General features: G+C 45.7%; 1 protein-coding gene across 4 annotated transcripts in view; it reads right to left on the reverse strand.

Moving 5' to 3' along the window:
- The window catches only part of RABGAP1L (RAB GTPase activating protein 1 like), a 454513-nt gene that overhangs the window by 163468 nt on the left and 269417 nt on the right, over window positions 1-21628 (reverse strand). For all 4 annotated transcript variants that reach the window (XM_028530695.2, XM_036015478.1, XM_036015477.1 and 1 more), the window contains one exon: window positions 6971-7045. In XM_028530695.2, the coding sequence (XP_028386496.1) occupies window positions 6971-7045 (75 nt within the window). The remainder of the gene's footprint in view (window positions 1-6970; window positions 7046-21628) is intronic.

Raw genomic sequence — 21628 nt, forward strand, 5'->3', positions numbered from 1 at the left:
TGAATCCCACCCCCCTCCCCCAGCCAAAAAAACGCACCACCGGCTAATCCCAGCCTATAAACTTCATTTTATCTTTAATCCTCACCCAAGGACATGTCTGCTAATTTTAGGGAGAGAGGATGAGAGGGGGGAGAGAGAGAGAAACCTCAGTGTGAGAAACATCGACTGGCTGCCTCCCATGTGCGCCTGACCTTGCAACCTTTTGGTTACAGGACGGCACTCCGGTCAGCTGAGCCACCTGGCCGGGAAAGCCGGCCTCTATCAAAATATAGTTTAATATATATAAATACATAAATTAAATATAAGCATATTTACATATTTGTGAATATATATTTAATAATTTATATTAAATTATATTTAATATATAAATTAAATGGAAAATTTGTATTACATACAAAAGTTTATGTTTGATTTCTATATTAAATATATTTTAATATGGCTATATAAATTAAATATATATTTATTTATATATTTGTGTTTGGTTTATATATTAAATATAATTTTAATATAAAATTTACACAAATATGTGCGTTCAGCTATAGACCTAAATGAATAGCGAGTGTTACACGTTTGCTCAGGACAACCTGAGTGAACCGGAAGACACCCGCCTTTGCAAACGAAGGCTCGCCGCCACACAGACGAGCAACGTGCTGCCGGCCGAGAAGGCCGGGGCCGGCGGAGGCGCAGGGGGAGGACTGGTGTGAGAGTGGCAGCAGCGGGCAGCCAAGGTGCTGGTATGGGCACTTCATTCTTTTCATATCATTACAAATGCCGAATGCAAAAACCTCGGTGTTGTCTGTATTTTGTATGGGCTGTTAGGCTTGTCCCTCGAGGAGCAGGGAGGAAACCAGTCAGTCACCAGGACTGGAGGACCAGCGCCCACCTGCGCTGTGAAACCTCTCCTTACTACAGGAGCGTCCCCTGCTACACAGCATCGTGGCACTTACTTAAAAAAGAATTAAAATGACTTTATCACAATGATTAAATTTCACTGAACTAGATAAGCCAATCTGTCATTGACATGTAACTGGTCTAAAGGACAATAAAAGTCCCTGGAAACACACTGTTATTCACTGTGAAGACGCCGTGGCCCAAGGGGCGCTGGACCCTGAGTGCCCGTCCCGTGCGCAGGAGCCCTGTCGGGGGATCGGTGCTGTCTGGCTGAGGAGAGGGGGAGGGAAGCGCTGAAATCCCGCAACGGAAGACATCCAAATGTCACCCGTGGCATAATGAAACACGGACGAGACACCTGCCTCGCGTGCACAATCTGAGAACCACGCGGGGTGCGATCGCTGTTTGGTGACAGATACGGCAGTGAGCTGCCATCTGTGCTGACACAGAGAAGCACAGGGTGGAGACAGTCTCCAAGCCTCGCCGCCTCCCCCGGCCGTGAACCACGAAACAAAGCAGCTCTCAGGACATCAGGGTCTTTAAGACTCATCCGAAGTCACAAACATCAAGGCGTTTTTTGAAACAAAATTAAATGTTGATAATTTTAAATAATCCCCTTATTTAAGCTAAAACTAAATTTTCTGTTCCACATGACTGTTTCACATCTTTTTATAATCAATCTACCTTTTTCCATGAAGGCACTGAACATTTCACTCACTGTCTGAGTTTTCTTCAACACGGGTGGATGCTGGTGACCATTTTGAAAACCATAAACTCCTAAGTCTTCATTCTCTTTTTACCCATGGAACAGCAACTAGGATGAAAACTTCTAGGTGTTTTATTTTCCTTTTAAATCCAACACATGCTAAAATACATTTAAACTTAATGTCTATTTACTCACAAAAGCCATAAAGCATGCTGTACAACATATTAGTCTGTGAATGGGTGACCAATGTAAGCTAGTGGGACCAGAGTCCAAGAGAAAATTGAATAGGCAAATAATGATTAGTTTCTGAGAGTAGCAGCAGCTACTGTTACGAGAGACCTTCATTCATGATCCCATTTGATCCTCCCCAAAGTCTGCAAAGTAGGCATGACATTTACACTTTAAACACTAGACTGGTGGCGTCCACAAAGTTAAGTGATTTGCCAATAACTACAGATGTATCAGGTAAAGCCGAGATTTAATCCCACGCTTACACTCTTGGTGCCAGATGTTCGATAAGAGTGTTTGTGCTCATAATAGAAGGTCTTCAATATTCATGAGAACCCTAGAAATATGACAACACTGTTTCCACTTTATAAATAAAAACGCTGAGGTTCAGAGAGTTTAGGAAACTTGCCCTAGGCCATGTGACTTAAAAGGTATTGAACCACAGTTCAAATACACAGTTGTGCTTTTTACTATCCTTTGAGCGAGTCCAGCTTTGAAAGAGCAGAGAAACCTAAGATGTTGAAATGAGAGCATCAACAAAATACTTCTTAAAGGTAAGATATCTTGAATATATTTACAGGACACAGGAAGACGGTATTAGAAAAATAGCTCCAAAGCACTGATGCAAGAATTAATGTACAAAAGGAAAACCTAAGGATTGTAAGATTAAAATCTTGGATTATAAGAAAAAAGTGATTTGGGAGCATAAAAGGACTTATTAAATACGCACTAGAACTCCTGCAGTAAGGACATTGCAGTAGATGATGTGATGTGTCTGTCTAGGGTCCCAGCTCCCTATCACCTGGACCAAAACCCGCTTCCTCCAGGAGCACCGCCCCACTGTGCGGGAGGAGCCGATCCAGCACACCGGCCGCTCTCGAGGGCAACTCAGGACCCTGGCCAGCTGATTAGAGCGCCCTGGCTTCCTGGCCTCACAACTGATTCAGGGATGGCAGGTTGCCAAGGCAGGCCAATGAGAATCCTCCACGGACTTCTTCTTTTCCATGTAGGAGCTGCAGCAAAAGATGGTCCCCTTTAAATGAAGTTATAAAACTGAAAGGCTATGGGCCGGGCCAGGCAAGGCAGCCATGTCGCCCGCTTTGTGGTTGATCCGTATAACTAAGGCAAGAGAATGTAAAACCAGAGATAAAGCAACACAGATTACTGATGACAAAACATGAAGTCTGGAATCCAGCCATGTCAACGTCGCCTCTGGCCTGGACTTCCCCATTCGGCAAGCCAATCAGTTTCCTTTGTAATTGAAGGTACTTCAAGCTGAGGTTGCACCACGGTAGCAGAGAGAGTCCTGAGTTATATAATGTCACAAACACTTTTACTTATAAAAACACTGGGAAGCCTCTACCTTGTCACCCTGGACGCTGTGGAATCATTATTTTCAAAGAACTAAGAAGCAGCTCTGCTTCTCACTTCTTAGGTCTATTGGTTAAATCTTACCCTAAAGCTGCTTTTCTGGGAGGTGCACTAAAGAATTCATAATTTTTAAACCCTGGCTGGCATAGCTCAGTGGATTGAGCGCGGGCTGCGAACCAAAGTGTCACAGGTTCGATTCCCAGCCAGGGTACATGCCTGGGTTGCAGGCCATGACCCCCAGCAACCGCACATTGATGTTTCTCTCTCTCTTTCTCTATCTCCCTCCCTTCCCTCTCTAAAAATAAAAATGAATAAAATCTTTTAAAAAAAGAATTCATAATTTTTAAACTTTATTTTATTTTGAAATAAAACCCACAAATATCATTTGATTTCTCTTAAGTGTGGACTATAGAGAACAAACGGAACAGAGACGGACTCGCAGGTACAGAGAACAGACTGACGGCTGCCAGAGGGAGGGGCCAGGGCTGAGCGGAGAGGTGAAGGGCCGAGGGGTACAGATGGGCAGTTTCCAAGGAGTCTTGAGATGTGAAGTGCAGCACAGGGATTTTTTTTTTTGCTTTGAATGACTGATTTTTCATTTTGCATTTCATATATTAGCCAGTTTCACATTCTCACAGGCTCAGTATTTAAAACAGCCACTCCCCCTCCCAAGTCTGGAAACAGCTAGAACATCCTTCTCCAGCTGTACGTAAATGGTAAGCTTCCTGTAATGTCACCAATAGACGTAACAGCATCTACTGCGATAAACACTTAACTCTTCCACAGTTTAAACTGCGACAAGTCACAAAGCTGTTTTCAAAGCCTCTGGAAATGTCCAATCAGAAAGGCAGTTATTTCCTAAAACTACTTAGACGTGGTAAAACTTAAAAGTTCTATAATTTTGTTTTTGAATGTCCTTTCAGTTCGTGTCTTTCCTCCCCTTCGGCAGCGAAGGTAAGATATAAATGACCCGGGGAGGGACAGGCAGCTTCCCCACAGCAGCAGCAGCCTCTGACAGTGATTAATGTGGAGCTGCCGGAGGAAGTCTGGCAGCAAAGAGAAGCAATAGCTTATGTAACTGGTAAAAAATTAGTGAGACCCTCATAATGCATCTCCCTAGAACCTGAGATAGTGCATCTGATGAATTGTTTAAACTAGACCGTATTCTCCTACCTATTTGAACCACGCAGGCAAAAATATGGGAGAAAAAAATTACAGTTAACTTTTCTTATTCAGATTGGTTACTGGGGTGGGTTGGTTAGTTAATGGAATATGCTGATAAAGAGCAATACTGCAAATACTGTCCATTAAAAATTACAGTATGTTTTTCATTAGCACTATGCCGAATATCAGCTCATCTGTCCTCAGGATTCTGAAGGCATTTCTGTATTTCCAGTTATTTTATAAGACCTGGAAACAACTGAATAACTCTAAGTATTAATGCAGAAAGTCTAAGAACCTAGACTGAATTTCTACACATCTTGTGACATACATTAAAAGCAATTTTGTTGAAAATGTTTACATGGCCAATTTGTCATATGACCCTTATAATAAAAGAGGAGATAATGTAGAAAAAATTCTGGGTATTTGAATTTTCTGCTTATTTGATTCATTCTCTCTCTCTTTTCAGGGAAAGGCGTTCCCAAACAAACATGAACTTACAAGTAACTAGCCCTCTGTTAAACCTCAGAACAGACTTCTCAGAGAGCTATGCTGCTGAATGAATTTCCATCGATATGTGACAAAGCGTCTCCGAGGACCACAGGCCTATAGCTCCAAACTGGGATGTGCTGAAAGCTCGCTCTGTGGAGGACAGAGGTCACCCCATACGGCTCGAGCACGCCGTCATCAGAGCGCCCGTCGCGGCTCCTTTCGGAAGGGCGGGGGCTCTGCGCCTGGGTGAGCACGTCCATGTCCCCGCGCACAGTCTCCAGCCCCTGTCGTGGGGCCTGGGTGTTCTCCGTGTGGGGTGGGTCTGCTTGCAGAGAATCCGTGGCCATCAACTGCTTGGCTATCATGGGGCGACTACCACAGCCCAAGAAGACAGGCTACGGAGACATCAAAGAGAGAGGGGCGGCAGGCAAGAAGACTAACAGCAGGTGGTGATGCAACAGAGAAATCAAACTCGAAGTTGAGTAAGGTGAACAACCACACGTGTGTATCATTACTGCCATTAGAACCAAGTCATCAGAACCAGGACCATAACACACTGGCCCGCCTCCCTTCCCAGAATGTAGGCCTAGAAGACATGCTTTCCGTGCTGTACCTCTCTGCGGCATTCGACCTGATACGCTGCTTCCTCCCCGCTGAAAATCCAGGAGTTCTTGAAGGGTTCCTTTTCCTCATCAGCCCTTTAAATATCTGGCGTCTCTGAGCTCTATCCTGTTCTCCTTACTCTATTTATTCTTCTGAGATGACCTGATCCACTTTCACAATTTTGGCTTTGATTTTTTCATCAGTCTCCAATACCCAGCTGCTTGCTGGACAGCTTCATGAGGACATCCCCCAAAGAGCGCACGCTCAAGGCATTCGAAACAAAGTCCCCATCCACCCCAACCCTCCTTCCTCATTCAGTCTCAGTGGACGCGCCTTTTCCTATCTCAGCTCAAAATTCCACAATGCGCTCAGTCACCAAAGCTAGAAAACTAGGCATGTTACCTTTGACCCTTCATAGTGAATGTCCGAGAGAATTCTAGGACTGTATAAATGTACCTACTCCTTAACTGTTAAGGGGTTGAAATTACAGTGGGCCCTTGAAGGCCACCGCGAGGCTGATGTGGCCGCTGGTGAAAATGAGTCTGACCCCCTGCTTCAGAATGAAGCCCACCTCTCCTGACATGAGTACGAAGCCTTCCTACTCTGGTCCCTTGCCCACCTGACTGCTGTCACCTCACGCCTCTCCCTCCGTACAATTCCTCTACCAGCTGCACAGAGGCTGTGACTCCACTGTGTTGCCTTTGCACGTTGTACCCTTCTGTGTTCCCATATACTTGTTCGCTTTGTCCCTATTGTCTAACAATCTCTACTTCCTTCCTTTCCTGCCTCACCTCCCCCACCCTGGATTATTTCTGTCTCAGCAAAGCTACCACCTCCTCCAGAAAGCCTTTCCTGCAAGTTCTGGGTTGGGTAATTCTTCTACCATTCTCTTACTTTGTGTATCGCTTTCACCAAGCCCTCAGTAGGTTCTCTGTGAGTTCTCTAATAAACTCAAGAAAAATCAATAAAGACATGAGAACAAAAATAGTAAGTATGTGCCTCCGTTCTCCGTGCCCCATTCTGGACCCCGAGGCCCTTGGGAACACAAGTCATACATTATTCATGTGTGTAATCCCACCTTCTAGCCCAGAACTGACAACAGATGCTCAAGAAATGTTCTGTTACTTGGAAGTGCCTGAGAAGAAAGAGAGTACACAAAAATAAATCACAGAAAAGGCAAAACACCTCCCTGTCACTTCCCTTCACAATGGTCCTGGTGCGGCTCCTGTCTGGGCGGTTACATTGACATTTTCAGTTTTGGAGGGTTCTAGTTAAAAATAACTCCAAACAAGCAATTTATTGCCTCCTCGCCTACAGAATTCATTCCACCAAGGAACTGTCCTGTTCTTGACTTCAGATCTCTTAGTTTATCACCAAAGGTACGTTGTTTTTTTTTTTTTAAAGATATGCCATGTGCAATCTCCACTGGTAAATGAAAAATAAGGAGGAGGGCAGAACCCAGGAGAAATGAACTAAAGCGGGCAGCACCCTGCCATTTGTCACGCGGAGGTTACTCACATGCAGCAGCAACACGGCAGCAAGAAAAGACTGCCCCTGGCAGTACCCGATGTCCTCGTCGTAGACAGAGTAGGCCTAGAGGGGGTGGAGAGAGAGCGTCTCGTCAGCATCCACAGGCTTTCATCAGGCGCCGGCTCCCGTCAGGGCGCCGCCCACTCTTGTCTGGGGGCTGCCCACACGACTGCACTGGTCCTTCAACTTGGACGTGTGGGTCATGAGCACGGCAAGCCCCCCAAAGCGGCAGCATCTTCCCTAAAGCAACTTTAGATGCCCCATTATCCCCAGGTTCACCTTCAGAACTGGAGATGAAGAGGTGCTCGCAGCGCACCCAAGTTAGTTCTAAAACAGCCACTGCGGTGTGCTGTCAGGCAAATGAAATCACAGGACGCAGGAGCTGAGGGTGGGAGAGGGTGGGAAGGTGAGCGGATGCGGGTTCTCACGCACCTCCTGGAGGGAATCTGAACGCTGCCGAACGGGTAGTGCGGACTCCCTAATCTAACAGACGAAATAACCACCTTCTATAACCTCCCGCCGTTCTCAAACACCTCCTACATTACTCTCCCCCTTTCCCGAGTGCTAACGGGTAAAAATGACCGCTCCCATCTACACCATCGGGGCAAAGCAGAAACCCTTCACGCTGCCGGCACGTTTTGCAGAATGGCTGAGAGCCGCACCCGCCAGCGTGGGGGTTCCGGATACACCGTCTCTGACAGCATTCTAACCCGGCTGCAGGGACAGAGCCAAAGAGGCCTGTTCATGGAAAATCCAGCACTCCTGGGAACAGCTTCCACACCACGTAACTCAGGGTTCGCCTCCCTCTTCAGAGGAAAGGAAATACAGTTGTATACTTCATGTACACTAACCAGTACTTCGAAGAGCTGAGAGCATACTTGCCCAAGAAGATACCCATCCTAAGCTGCAAGGAGCTGACTCAGTGCAGTAGGCATGGGGTGCTGAGCAAAGGGTACAGAACAGGAATTAGTAAGCTTTTCTGTAAATGTCCAAAGAGTGAACATTTTCAGCTTTGAGAGACACTAATACATCTAATGCATATTGTTTTTGCTTTTTTAAACAATGCTTTAAAATATAAAAACCACGTGCAGCTCACGGGTGGTACCAGAGCAGGTGCGTGGCCCAGAGTTTGTGGACCATTTGGGCGTTCCCACGTGCATTTTTAAAGACAGTCACCCCAGTCGTGCTGGTTGGTCCCGGACGTGCGCCCCATCCACGTGCTGGGCTTCGCCTCAGTGAGGGGACCTCACCTGATACGCAAGTATGAAAGCTGTCTCCCTGCAGGGCGATGCTTGTCAAAGATCCTCAGGCAGGGCCGCCACAGGGAGGGGAAGCGAGCCATCCCCCAGATGCCAGGGAAGTCAGAGTACGGGGTCGGGAACTCTTTTTCACTTCAAGGTTGTGTCCAATGAGATGCACACATTTTAACTGCAGGCTTCTTTGAGTCGGGTCATTACGTAACCCATCATTACGGAACATTTCCATCATTCCAGCACCTCCCCCCACGCCCGTGCCTTTTGCAGTCAAACCCGGGCATGCTCTGTTCTGATTTTAGCACAATGTGTTATTAGCTTTGCATTTCAAAGACTTTCATGTAAACGGAACCACGTTGCTAATACATGCACTCTTTTGTGCCTGGCTCCCTTTACTCAGCACAACTGTTCCTGAGAATCTCAGTTCCTGAGATTCTGCCGTGCTGCTGCCTGGACCAGCAGTCCACCCTGCTTTTGAACTGCTGAGTAGTACTCCACTACCTGAACGTGCCACAGTTTGTGCATCCACACTCCTGCAGATGAGCATTTGGGGCTTCCTCCCCCAGTTTTTGGCTAGTATGAATAAGGTCACTATGTGTACACAAGGCTTTTTGTGGGTATGGGTTATTTTTCTTAGGTAAATAACTAGGAGTGGAGGTTCAAGGCTCAAACGCTAAGTGAATGCTTAACTTGCTAACCAGTGTCAAACTGTCGTTTCAGAGTACCTACACAATTACTGTACCCCCAGCCGCGAAGGATGGGCACTCAGGGCCTCCCACCCTTGGTAAGACTTGGTATCGCCAGGCCCCTGGTTGATACTGCCAGTCCCTGTGGTTCTGACTTGCATTCTCCTAACAGCTAAGGACACAGAGCACATTATCGCGTGCCATTAGGCAACTGATATATATATTCTTTTGTCACCGTCTCCTCAAGTTCTTGCTCATTTGTTTATGTTGTTCATGTTATCATTATTGATTCGTAGGGTTTCTTCATACATTCAGTTTACAAGTCTACTGTCAGACTCCATGCCAGTATTCCTCCCGGTCTGTGCCCTGCCTCCTCCTTTCCTTAATGCTATCTTTTGAAGTATCTTGTTCTCCTTTAACCTTCTTCTGCTAATGATGATATTATCACACTGTCTTCTACTGAGAGAGAAATTAGATCATGGAATCATTACCTAATGAATCTGAAAGGAGCTTTTCTCCATTATCATCGGTTGCCAGAGCTCTGCTGAATTTTTAAAATTGATAGAGGGATTAGCACTCTTTTACTTTAAAATTTTTCTTTGATTTATACAGTAAGGTTCCATATTGCTTCACTTGTGCTTGTCTCCAGAGCTCACAGGGGTGTGTGTGTGTGTGTGTGTGTGTGTAAAGGGCCGGAGGAAGGACTGCAGGCAGAGACGGAGAAGGAGCACCAGGTTGCAGGAGGAGGGGAAGGGCTCTGACACTGTCCCCACTGCAGCCTTCCCGGTGTGCCCTGTCACTGCCGCTTCCACGAGCAGGGAACTCTGGGAGTTGCTGAGGGCACAGCAGGTTACGTGACGGGCAAATACCGAGCACTGGCCCCACCCCAGGAAACTCTGGCTCTCCAAAAGCCAATCATTCTTCACAGCCCTGACACCACTTTGACAGATGGTGGATTCACCGTTACATACCTATACCGAACGTTTACTGAGGGGCACTTGTACGCTTGCTGTGTTACCAGGGAAGCCCAACAGGACACCAGGCTCCAGCACACACGGGGCAGAGAAGGTGCGAGCTCAGGGGCTGCACAGACTCGCCGGGGAGCCGAGGGCGGCAGTGCAAAACGGTAATGCCTGGTCTGACTTTCAACTTGGTTTATCGTTTTGAGTTAGATTAGTAGGAAAAAATTATTTTTAAGAGGTCACTTACTAAATTACTTTTATGACTCACAGTTTGAAACACAGTGTTCTAGCAAGTTCTTTTGCCTGGAGTTCTTCTAAGCACGGGTTGGCTCTAGTCTAAGCCTTCTCCAACTGAACTGACCTGAATCCTTTCTCTCTCCACTCAAAACTTGCCTCCCTTTGCACCAAACCTCTCCCCACTCCTCACTTTAATTGCTTTGCTGGCCAGACACCTGCTCCGTCTGACTTTTATGAACCATCTGAGTAGGTACCGCTTCTGTGATGGGAAAGCTGCCCCTATCGGACCAGCCTTCCCTCTGGACACAAATCTGAACTGTATCTGGACAAATACACGAAACAAATACACGAGGGCACTGAGGAGCTAAACGAAAGCGGCGGAAGCTGGAAGACAGAAGAAACGTGAAAGACGGAAGTGACACAAGGTAAGAGTCTCATGCTCTGTGGCTTTTGCCGGAGGTCAGGCTCCGGCGGTAGGTGCCACGGGGCACGGCTGAAACTGGCACATAAAACTGCAGTCCTGCTGGCTTTAGAAGCAGAAGACAGACTGGGGGCGACCGGAACAGCGAGGAAGCAAGAGTGGAAATTCTGGAAAAAAGAGTGAGGTTAGAGAAGCCCTTACTATCTTACTGTAAAGTTACAGAATTCAAGACATTGCAAAACTGATATAAGGATAGACAAGTAATCAATAGAACAGAGTAAAATGAGAATTCATGAGTCCATTTGAAAATGATAAATAAATGGTAAGTCAGATGAGAAATGGGATATTTACATAATTACAAATGATGTCTCACAAAATATTAATTATAAGAGACAAAGAGTAACTTCATTGTGCAGAAGGCTGGTAAACAATATCTTATTTATTCGACCAGAGTGGGCACCATCAGTAATGGGAGAACCAGAGCCGCGTGCTGCCTGTGAGAAAGAAGTAAGAGCAGGTCCCTTCTGTTACTCCTGCCACGGACGCGCAACCCAGATGCAGCCACGAGGAAACTGCAGACAAACCTAAACGGAAGGCGGGTCTGAAAGATGCCTGGCCGGTCGTCTTCCGAAGTACCGAGGTCAAGAAAGTGGAGGGAGGGGCGAGATACTGTTGCAGACAGAAGGAAACCAAGGAGACCCAACTGTGTGATTGCGAACTAGACGCTTTTTCTACCAAGGGCATTGTCTGGACCCTGGGTCTACCGCTGGGGCAGAAGCGATGTGTCGGTGCTGCGGTCCTGATCTCAGTGCTGCGTTACAGCCGCGGAGGAGAGCATTGCTGCTTGTCAGAAGACACCTGGAGGTACCTGGAGGCCCCATGGTTGCCAATCACTCTCGGATAGTAGAAGACGACGATTTGCGACTTCCCTGTAACTTTGAGATTGTTCAAACGTATATAGAAATATGGAAATGCACATATATAAAAATTTGACACAATCATTTCGCCCCCTGGTTGTAATAATAGGAAATTGGGACTCAAAAAAGTTATTAAGCTTGTCCTATTTGCTGGCTAGGTTTGTGCTATACGCTGGTAAAAAGCACAGTATCAACATAAGCTGCAAAAACAGATTCACTGACGTGAAATAATCTGAATCCTGGTGATGAAAACATAGAGGGCTAGATATGCTCATAGACATTCACTCACAGAGCAATTTTCTTATCTAACACAGCTGGCGAACTTCCTAGATGTAACTTTCCTTTTATATAATCCTTCAAAAAAGGGCCCTTGGCAACAATTTAAAACGGAACTAATATACTCAGGTTTTTTTTTAAGGAAATGTAAAACAACTAGCCTACCATAACCTTAAAAAATGCAATGTCTCTATTACAAGTAAAGTACTGTGTGATTATGGTAAGTTAGTCAGGGCTTCTTTTGCATTCTTGGACTTTTGGTTTAAAAAAGAAAATCTGTCCGGGCCACCATCCTAAAGGGAGTCTAAGACAAAGCAGCAGCGCTGCTCTCAAGGAGACCGTCCTGAGGAATCTCATGAGCACGACGACTTCCCAGGGGACGAAAACGGTAGACACGGGGAGCTCGACCAGAGCCCCTACACTGGAGCTTCCATCTAAAGCATCAGCGCCACCCCCCTCCCCCGGAGACGCGCCTCCCAGCTCCGCACCACGGGACTGCATGCGACGGACCGGGGTCCCCGCGGCTGCGGCCTGACACCCACGCTCACATCTGCACCAGGGCCACCCTCCCCAGGAGCTGCTGCGCCCGGCGGTCAGGCACAGCAGGAGCACACAGGCAGGCAGGCCTCTTCTGGCAGCCGTGCACCTCAGAGGCAGCCGAGGCTGAGGACTCCAGGCGGGCCCCGCTGGGCTTTCCTTAAAAGGACCCTCCAAGCCGAGACCCTGCCACCCAACCCTCCTCCCTCTTCTTCCCTGGGGGTCAGACTAGCACTGGGGTGCATGCTCTGCCAGGCTCCTCCCCATTTCCTCTTGCAGGCACTTCCCTAATGTATTTCTTACACCTTGAATCCTGTGCCGGTGACAAGCTTCTTAGAGAGCCTGGACTAACACTGTCAGTTTCACCAGGTCAAGACCACCCTGTGGTTAATGACATTGACACCTTGTACTAGCACGGCTCTCTGCTCTCTCAGGAACAAAGGAAAAGTCAGAGGGAGCTTCTTCCCTCCAAGACTGAACGTACCGCAGGAAAGACAGAAATGAATCTGATCGGAGAACATGCAAAACCGGAGTCCACCATAACACTCTACATTTTAGAAAGTATTTTAAATCTGTAATGCACTGTGGGAGAAGTGGGTAAGACAAGCTTCGCAAGGGAAGTGGGCAACTAGGATCTGGACAGATGGGAAGGAGGAGGAAAGCGATTCAGATTCACACCCTTCCCAGGTCTTGGAAAGATGCAGGAAGAGGTCTGGCTAAGGAGGAGGCTTCGAAGCTATGAAGACATTGCCAACTGCATCATAATTAGTCAACAGGAAGTCAGCCCCCAAAAGGCCATAACTAGTCCACTGAGAAGTCACTGAGAGCGGACTGTTGAAGACATGGAAGGCACTGGAATCTAGGAAAGCAAGGTCTCTACGTGGCGGGGAGCCGCCGGTGCAGGAGGCACTGGGGCAGCATCTGATTTGACGGCTCCTTGTGTTATATCTTTGCAGGGTGGTTTTATTCTTCCTTTTCTCTCTATTTTAAAAAGTAAGCTAACTTCTCTTCTTCAGAGTGATGCTGTTTTCTAGAAGGAGCTGCTATAATCAAACCCTTACAGTAAACATGAATCCCTGAATTCTGATTTTAAACATGCCTGTCATCCTCATAATCGCACCCTTTCTCTTCTGTGCTCGAGACATGGTGTGATGGCTTCCATTAGCCTTCCTGTTGAAAGCCTACAGGCTCCGCAGAAAACACAAAGCTATTTCGGGAAAAGCTTAAGGGAACCAAGCACATAAAGAAAATTTTAAATCCTCCTCAGACACTCTCCAAAGCATTACAAATCGGCGATTCTCTTTCCAGGACTCCAGCTTCACAAACCTGACCTTTTCACTGTTACAGTTTCAGAAGAAAAATCCATATTTAAAACAACATTGTATCTTTTTAGTTGAGCTCTGACTCAGAAAGTCTATCCCCTTAATATGTGTATTATAGGAGATCACAGGACTACTCCCTCACGGACGACTTTAATGACACCAACAAAAATACAATGTTTTTGAGATACTGTATGCCAAAGCTAAGCATGAACCTCACACCCCCCCACATGCTGTGAAGCTTATTTATATGGTCTGTGTATGTGTGAACGTGCATTTGCTGTTCCCAATGGCTATAAACATTGTCCTTGGCAATGAAGCAGAATTAGACAGTTCTTCTAAGATGGAAAATATGAAATGAGTGATTTAAAGCGGGGGATAAAACAAAGTAAAACTTTCACTCTGAAAGATTAAGATATATCAGTATGCTAATCTGGTACTCCTGTTATCCCACAATAAACTAAAGGATCAGTAAAAAATTCCCTGCTCCCCTGGAAAATCTGAAATTATTAACCACCTACTTGTCTACTAGGAAGTTTGAGGGGAACACCATGAAAATTTGATAGCTCCTATTTCTTCACAGGAGCTAAACTGTGTCTCATAAAAGGGGAAATTTTGGGAAAAATGCCCCACAAGAATGCTAAGAATAAGTAGGCAGCCTTGGCTAGCGTAGCTCCGTGGATTGAGTGCGGGCTGGGAACCAAAGTGTCGCCAGTTCCATTCCCAGTCAGGGCATATGCCTGTGTTGTGGACCAGGTCCCCAACAGAGGCCACGTGAGAGGCAACCACACACTGATGCTTCTCTCCCTCTTTTTCTCCCTCCTTTCCCCTTTCTAAAGCTAAATAAATAAATTTTTTTAAAAAGAGTAAGTAAGCAGAGATTTTAGTAGTCTCACAGCATCAGGAACACAAACTGAAGGGTGGGACCCACAAAGGAGAAAGGTCACTAGTAAGAGCCTCAGGCTCTTAGCTGAGGCTCTGGAAAGGCCCTGCCCTCCACACCAGAAAAGGTCAAACCTGGGTTAAAGGGACCCCACACCACCCGCCTCCCACCAGGGACACTCTGAATCTACTCTGGAGTAAACACCATGCAAAGCTTTGTAATTCTTCAGACGCAAGGTCCAGAACTCTCTTAAAAACAACCAAGCACAAAAAAAAACATGAGCAAGTAGATAAAAACTAAAACATAAGAGACAAGAATATATGGATGGGTGATCAGGTACTACACTTTAAATAAAATAATAAAAATAAGAGCAGATATCAATGAAACAGAAAGCAAACATATAAGAAATAAAATCAACAAATCCAAAAGTTGCCTCTTTGAAGAACTAGTAAATTTGATACAATATCGATTCTTTGAAATATCAATCAAAATCCTCAAAAGGTATTTCCCCCCAAAAGTTCCACGCTGATTTTGAAACACGGAACTACAAAGGGCCAAGACAGCAAAAACAATTCCGAAGCAGAACCCAGCTTGCAGACCCAAGAACACCTGGTGATGAGATGGGACTCATGAAGTTACTACAGTCACGATGGTGCGGGATCAGTGCGGAGACAGGCCCACAGACGGACGGAGCAGAACGGTCCAGACACGGAAGCCAGCTTCAAAGAGGCAGAGGCAGTCCCGTGTTCACGGCACTGTTGTTCTCAATGGCCAGGACATGGAGACAGCCTAAGTACCCGTCAGCGGACAGACGGATGAAAGTCGTGGTGCACACACGCGACTGTTCAGTCAGAAAGGAGGACGCATTGCCATTTGAGACACGTGGGTGGGCTTGAGCACATTGTGCTAAGCGAGACAGGTCAGACAGAGAAGGACAAATACTGTATGATATCACTCACATGTGGAATCTTAAAAAGTCCAACTTGTAAAAAAAAAACAAACCCAAGTGTAAAATGGCATTCACCAAGGCATGGGGGTGGGGAGACTGAGATCAATATTCATTAAGGGTGAATGAATATGCAATGAGTAAAATAAGCCACAGAGAGCTAATGCACAGTATAAGAAATATAGCCAACAGTATTGTATTATGATCCTGAAACTTGCTAATAAGAAACAAAAACTTAATTACTCCAACACTACAAAGATGATCACTGGTATGTGATGTGATAGGGGGGCTAAATATTGCTACGACAGCAACCACATTACAATGCATAAATGTATCACATTAGCACAGTGTACACCTTATGTATACAGTGCTCTACATCGAACACATTCAGTGCAAAAAGAAAAAATCCAGAAGAAAAGAAAGGAAGAACGGCCCAGACACATGCCCCTACACACGTGGACCTGACTGACGACGAGGACGCCGTGGCCACACAGCAGGGAAGGACGCTGTTTCAGAGTACCGCTGGGCCAATTAGGGGCACGGGCCAGTTAGGGACACGTACGGGGTGGGGGGGGACAAACCTCAACTTCTGCCTCAGCCCAAAGCCAGCTGCACGTGGGTCATGGCCCCCAGTGTAAAAGGCAAAAGAATAAAACGTTTGCATTACATCAAGGAAAACTGTCATGACTTGGGGCTAGGCAAATGTTTCTTAAACAGGACACAAAAACCCTCACCATAAAAAAAAAGGATTAATAAAGAGGGCCTCACTTTTTAATGGCTTCTGTTCATCAAATGAGACCACTATAGAGTGAAAAAGCAAGCCACAGAGAAGGTATTGGCAATACTTGTGTCTAAAAAAGGACTCATACCCAGGACCCAGAAAAAACCTCCCACAAAGCAACAGTAAGAGAAAGCCCAGCTGCAAAGACAAGCAAAAGGCAGACAGGCTCGTCACGGCAGAGGACGTCCTGCCGGCAGCAGGACACGGCAAGGTGCTCCTCCTCGGCAACCGCGGGGGGCGCGCCTGGGACCACAAGGAGACGCCACGACACACCCACCAAAGTGGGGAAAGGTAAGCGTTTGCCACGTGCTGGTGAAACAGAGAGCGACTGGGGGCCGACACGCTGCTGGTGGAAAGGAAAATGGGAGACTGAAAGCCTGTTTGGCAGTATCGACCGAGGGTGGATGTGTCCATGCCCTTTGACCCGGAAGCTCCAGTCCTAGCACATCGCCAGTGGAAACGCATCCGTACGTGCACCAAAACGTCAGTAACACAACAGTGTGCGTGCCAGCATTACTTACAACTAAAGACAAGCCAAGTGCCCACCAAGAACAGAAATGTATACCATACATTATAACATAGTCATGACATGGTTACAACACGTCATACCACAGAATATTATGTAGTGGTGAAAACAATATATTACTGCCACATGCAACAACACAGATAAATCTCCTGGACAGTGGGAACAAGAGTAACCATGTACTCCATATTGTGTGAGTCAATTATTTTAACTCAAAAAGAGGCAATCCTACTGCATGGTACCAGAATGGTGGCCTTTGGGGGAGGTAACTACTGGCAGGGGAAATAAGGGAGGCTTCTGGAATGCCAGTAAAATTCTCTGTCCTGCAGTAATCACACAGAAGTGTTCACTTGGCAAAATTCACTGTTATACCCTCAACGTTTGTGCACTTTGCTGTATTTGTATTAAATGTTATATTTATTAAAGTTTTTTAATGGTAGCAGTGAGATCTAAGGTGATATTAAGAAAACTGTCCTTTATAGAGCTGAAGGCCTAACGAGGATGGACCCTGAGGGCATGATGCTAAACGAAATGATGAAATCCAAAACTGAGACAGAACACCAAACCACCCATGACGTCACACCTACAGAAAAAGAGATCACGTTTGTGGTTGCCAGAGGCAGGGGCAGGGGCGCCCCGGAGGAAGGTGGGCGACACACACAGACCCCCAGTCCCGAGACCAACACGTGTCAGAGGTGCAAGTGCCCCAGGACAGCTACCACACTGCTGCTCGGTACGCAGGGAGGTTCTTACGAGAGGAGACCCTAAGGAGTTAACTGGAAGTCAATGAGTGAATGCACCCCGCTTCACGTGTGCCTGAAAACACATCCCAGTCCAGTGAGGGAAGGCCGGGTGAAGGCTTCAGAGTCGCATCACACTCCCTTACAGCTCCAGCAATGAGAGGCAGCTACAACCAGACCTAGGAATGCATCTGCTGTATTGACGAAATTTTTTAAAGCAACATTTAGAATCACAGCAAACTGAAATTGGAATAACCTTTCAGACCCTCATACTCTTAATCAGGAGGAAGTCTGAAAAGTGACTTCCCCAAATCTTAGATCTTCTTAGGGCAAGACTCAAAACCAGAAGCAGGTCTCCCAATGCTCCGTCCTTTCAACTGTGCCCACCTGTCTCCTGGGGTAGGGCAGCGTACTTTTTCTTCCTTTCAAGGACACTATTTTAAAATACATTGTGAAAGACAGGCAGTAGGGGAGCCCACACCTTTACGTTTGCAAAATCCTATGCATTCTACTTTGTACTTTCAGTTCCATTTCTACGCACACATTTGTGACAGCAAACGAATCTGTGAACCGCTTCCATTTCCTCCTCCCGTGAAAATGGTGTTAAAAGGTAAAAGCTGAAGTTGATGGGTCCAATAAAATGTGACAGCAGGTTCCTAGCAGTGTCCCCTCTGCCCGGACGCTCCGGTCATTCCTCATCGCACCAGAGCCACAGACAGCTTCAGCCACAAAGTCAGACTCTTGTATCTTTGAACTGGAGTTGATTTCAACATTCAGACTGTAATTGAAATTCTCTTTTCTAACGATTTTATTTCTTTTTAAAGAGAGGGAAAAGGAGGAAGAAAGAGAGGGGGAGAAACACTGATGTGAGAGAGAAACATGGACCCACCGCCTCTCTCACACCCCCAACCCGGGACCTGGCCTGAGACCCAGGCACGTGCCCTGACCAGCAATTAAACCAGTGAATTTTCAGCTCACAGTGCGATGCCCAGTCCACGGAGCCATTCCAGTTGGGGCTGTAATTGAAATTCTCTTCATTTCTGTTTCAATTTAAGAGCAGAGAATATTTTATTTCTAATATAGGCCCCACAGATGAGGAGTTGTTAGAAACAAGTGAAGTAGTAAGTGTGAGAGTACTCTGTAAATCTGAGATTATCATAAGGCTCACGAAGGTGCCATATCAATAAAAGGCCTATTAAGTGTGTTGCTGGTGTGAATAAGATGCACTACTTTAGTGATGGTTCCTTAGCTGCTAACCCTTTACAGTCAAGAGTAAGAAAAGGGTGTCTACTCTCACTGCTTCATTTTAACCTACCATGGAGGTTATGGCCAGTGCGATAAGACAAAAAGAAGAAAAAGTGGAAAAGAAGCAGCAAAACTGTCCTTATTTACAGACTATATTACAAAATAGCTGGTTTAAGATGAGCTGACTTAAGATGAGGGTATTATTGATGTTTACCCACTTCTGGGCACGGTCTCCAGAATGGAAACTCAAAGCTGTATTACTGCGCACGGGAGGTACGATGCTGGATGCTATTCCAGAAACTGCAATGACAGAACAGGCAGACCACGCTCATTGACCTTAAAGTCACACCCAGTAGCTTTTGGGGACATGGGGTGGTCACAACATGAAAGACGATGGTTCTAACAGAATATAAAAAGCAAAGGCCAGAGGATGCACACACCTGAGAATAATGTTCAATTCTGAAATTAAAAAGTCCTATGGTAGCTACATCCCAAATTGCCATGAGGATTCAATAAATATGTAAAGTTTGAAACATAAAAAAATACTCGTAAGTATGATGTACAATTTGTGAGTTATCACCGCCACTGAGGTTTTTGCTGTATGAGCACTTAGCTACTAAATCACAGTAGATCAAAAGGAGGAGAAATTGTCCATTACAAACCAGGTGGTCTGCATGGTAGGGCCCTCGCAAGTTTTGGTTTCTCCAGCATTTTCTGATATATTCATCTCTGCTTCCCCCCATTTTATCAAAGACTGTGGTAAACGCATGTTGAGGTAATTCATATTTTAGTACCATATTACAAGCCTTAGCAATTTATATTTAGTATCTTGAATCTTAAAATGTTTTTAATGTGATCCTTTTGTTTTCTGCAATTTTTACAAAATTTAGTACAATTAATTCAGCAATTAAGGCATCTTAGAGCTACATTTTTATAATATTCTTTACTCAGATCTTTAAAACTGTCTAATTGTGTTGCAAAATATACACTGATAATCTAAAATGGCTACAATAGCTGTGTGAATTACTAATGAATATTTTCTAATGAATTCAAGGTTGGATTATTAACCTGCAATTTTAAATGCAAGGAGTAGCAAGTACTTAAGTGTACCAACTATTTAACTTCCATCTTGACGTTTAGTAACGTTTCAGGTATTTCCCCCTCTGATACTACACAGCGAGGCGAACCCTGGATGTGCTGCAATGGAGCAAACCGAAGTCCCGGGCTGCAGGCGCACAGAGCCGCCTGCTCCGTCACATGAGACAGTGCAGGGCCTCAGTCAGAGAGGAGCCGCGGGGAAAGCCACAGGCTAGCTGAAAATATACTCGGTGCTGGGGGGAAAGTGTTCCACTTTCCATAAACCAGACTCTTCTAAATCAACTTAGAAACTACACAAAGCTTGATGTAGTTTCCTTAAACAAGCCAGAAGCTAATTAGCCTGTAGAATTTTAAAACTGGTAGAAAAATTTTTAATAATTACTTTTTCCTGTTATAAGCATTTAATGAATATATATTTTTAAAGGTTTTATTTATTTATTTTTAGGGAGAGGAGAAGGGAGAGAAACACCAGTGTACGACTGTCTTTCACACACCCCCTACTGGGGACCTGGCCCACAACCCAGGCATGTGCCCTGACTGGGGATGGAACCGGCGACCCTTGGGTTTGCAGGCTGGTGCTCAGTCCACCGAACCTCACCAGCTAGGGCGCATATAATGAATGTATCATACCTTTTTTGTGATGTTCAATGGTTTTGGTATGTTTTAAAACTAGATGATGTATTCCTTTCCAGAAATCAGTACACTCTCAGATTTTCAGTTATTTATGCATTTCTAGCTCTGAATAATATTATCTATATAAAAGGAAATTTCTGATGAGTGTATATATGTGTAATGCTCCAAAATTCTCTCTCATCAAGACAAAAGTGGGCAGATGGCTGACCCACAAACATGCGGGAAGGACTTTAATGAAAGCTGAGCCCTTCTCAGAATTAAACATTAACCCTGCTCAGTTAGCATATGTGGGCAAGTGCTTTTGTAAGTGCCATTAAAAAAAGTACCTACAAAATGACACTGATATGTGACTATACTTCCAGTTACCTACTAGCTAATTCTGGTTACTCCAATGGCTAAATTGATTATTCAGGAATCAATTATCTAACTTACAAATTAACCATGGTATTGCTTTTTCTCCACATTATTACAGGATGTTTGTGTTGTCCCCCGTTTGGTAACCTCCCTACCGGAATGGCAGGGGAGGGTAATGTTGAGTAACTCACCACACGTGGTAGGGCAACCTAAGTATGAGGCAAAGGGTAAACTGTGTTTAATGACTTCATAATTTGGGGTCTTTGGCCTTGATTAGCATGGACAACAATGAGTTAACTTTATATAATGATTTAAAAAGTCATTGTGCATTTCTGATATAACCTAGAGACATTTATACTGTGACGGGTCTTCTCCACTAGCAGAGGCAGAGTCTCCTGTACCCATGCAGAGTGTATTTACTGAAAATCAGGAAACAGTGTTCCTCCAGGCCTGCCACCAATGAGGGAGAAAAGAGCTTTCAAAGCAGGACCTACAAACTGCACCGAGATGCACGATGTGACAATGCAGAGTGTGTCAGCAGTAGCAGAGAACTCGCCAGTATTCAGAAAGGTGCCACACTGCTTCTTCATCTTGCCTATTGTCAAAAAACTGAGACAAGTGCCACAGCATCTTGTCAGGGGGCAGTGTCACAGGGACCCCTCCGAGTCTTTCCTGCCTCGGCCTGAAGAGGACCTTCCATTCCCTCCTGCTGGCGGCAGAGCCAGATGGAGGCAGGCCATCCCACGCCCCCGCCGCCGCTGAAGAGTCACCTTCGGGACCCGTGACCGAGGACCTGGTGGTTGGCGTGTGTAGAGCAGAGAACACAGCGCAGTGC

Source organism: Phyllostomus discolor, chromosome 14, assembly GCF_004126475.2.
Source record: "Phyllostomus discolor isolate MPI-MPIP mPhyDis1 chromosome 14, mPhyDis1.pri.v3, whole genome shotgun sequence".
In the NCBI taxonomy this organism is placed as follows: domain Eukaryota; kingdom Metazoa; phylum Chordata; class Mammalia; order Chiroptera; family Phyllostomidae; genus Phyllostomus; species Phyllostomus discolor.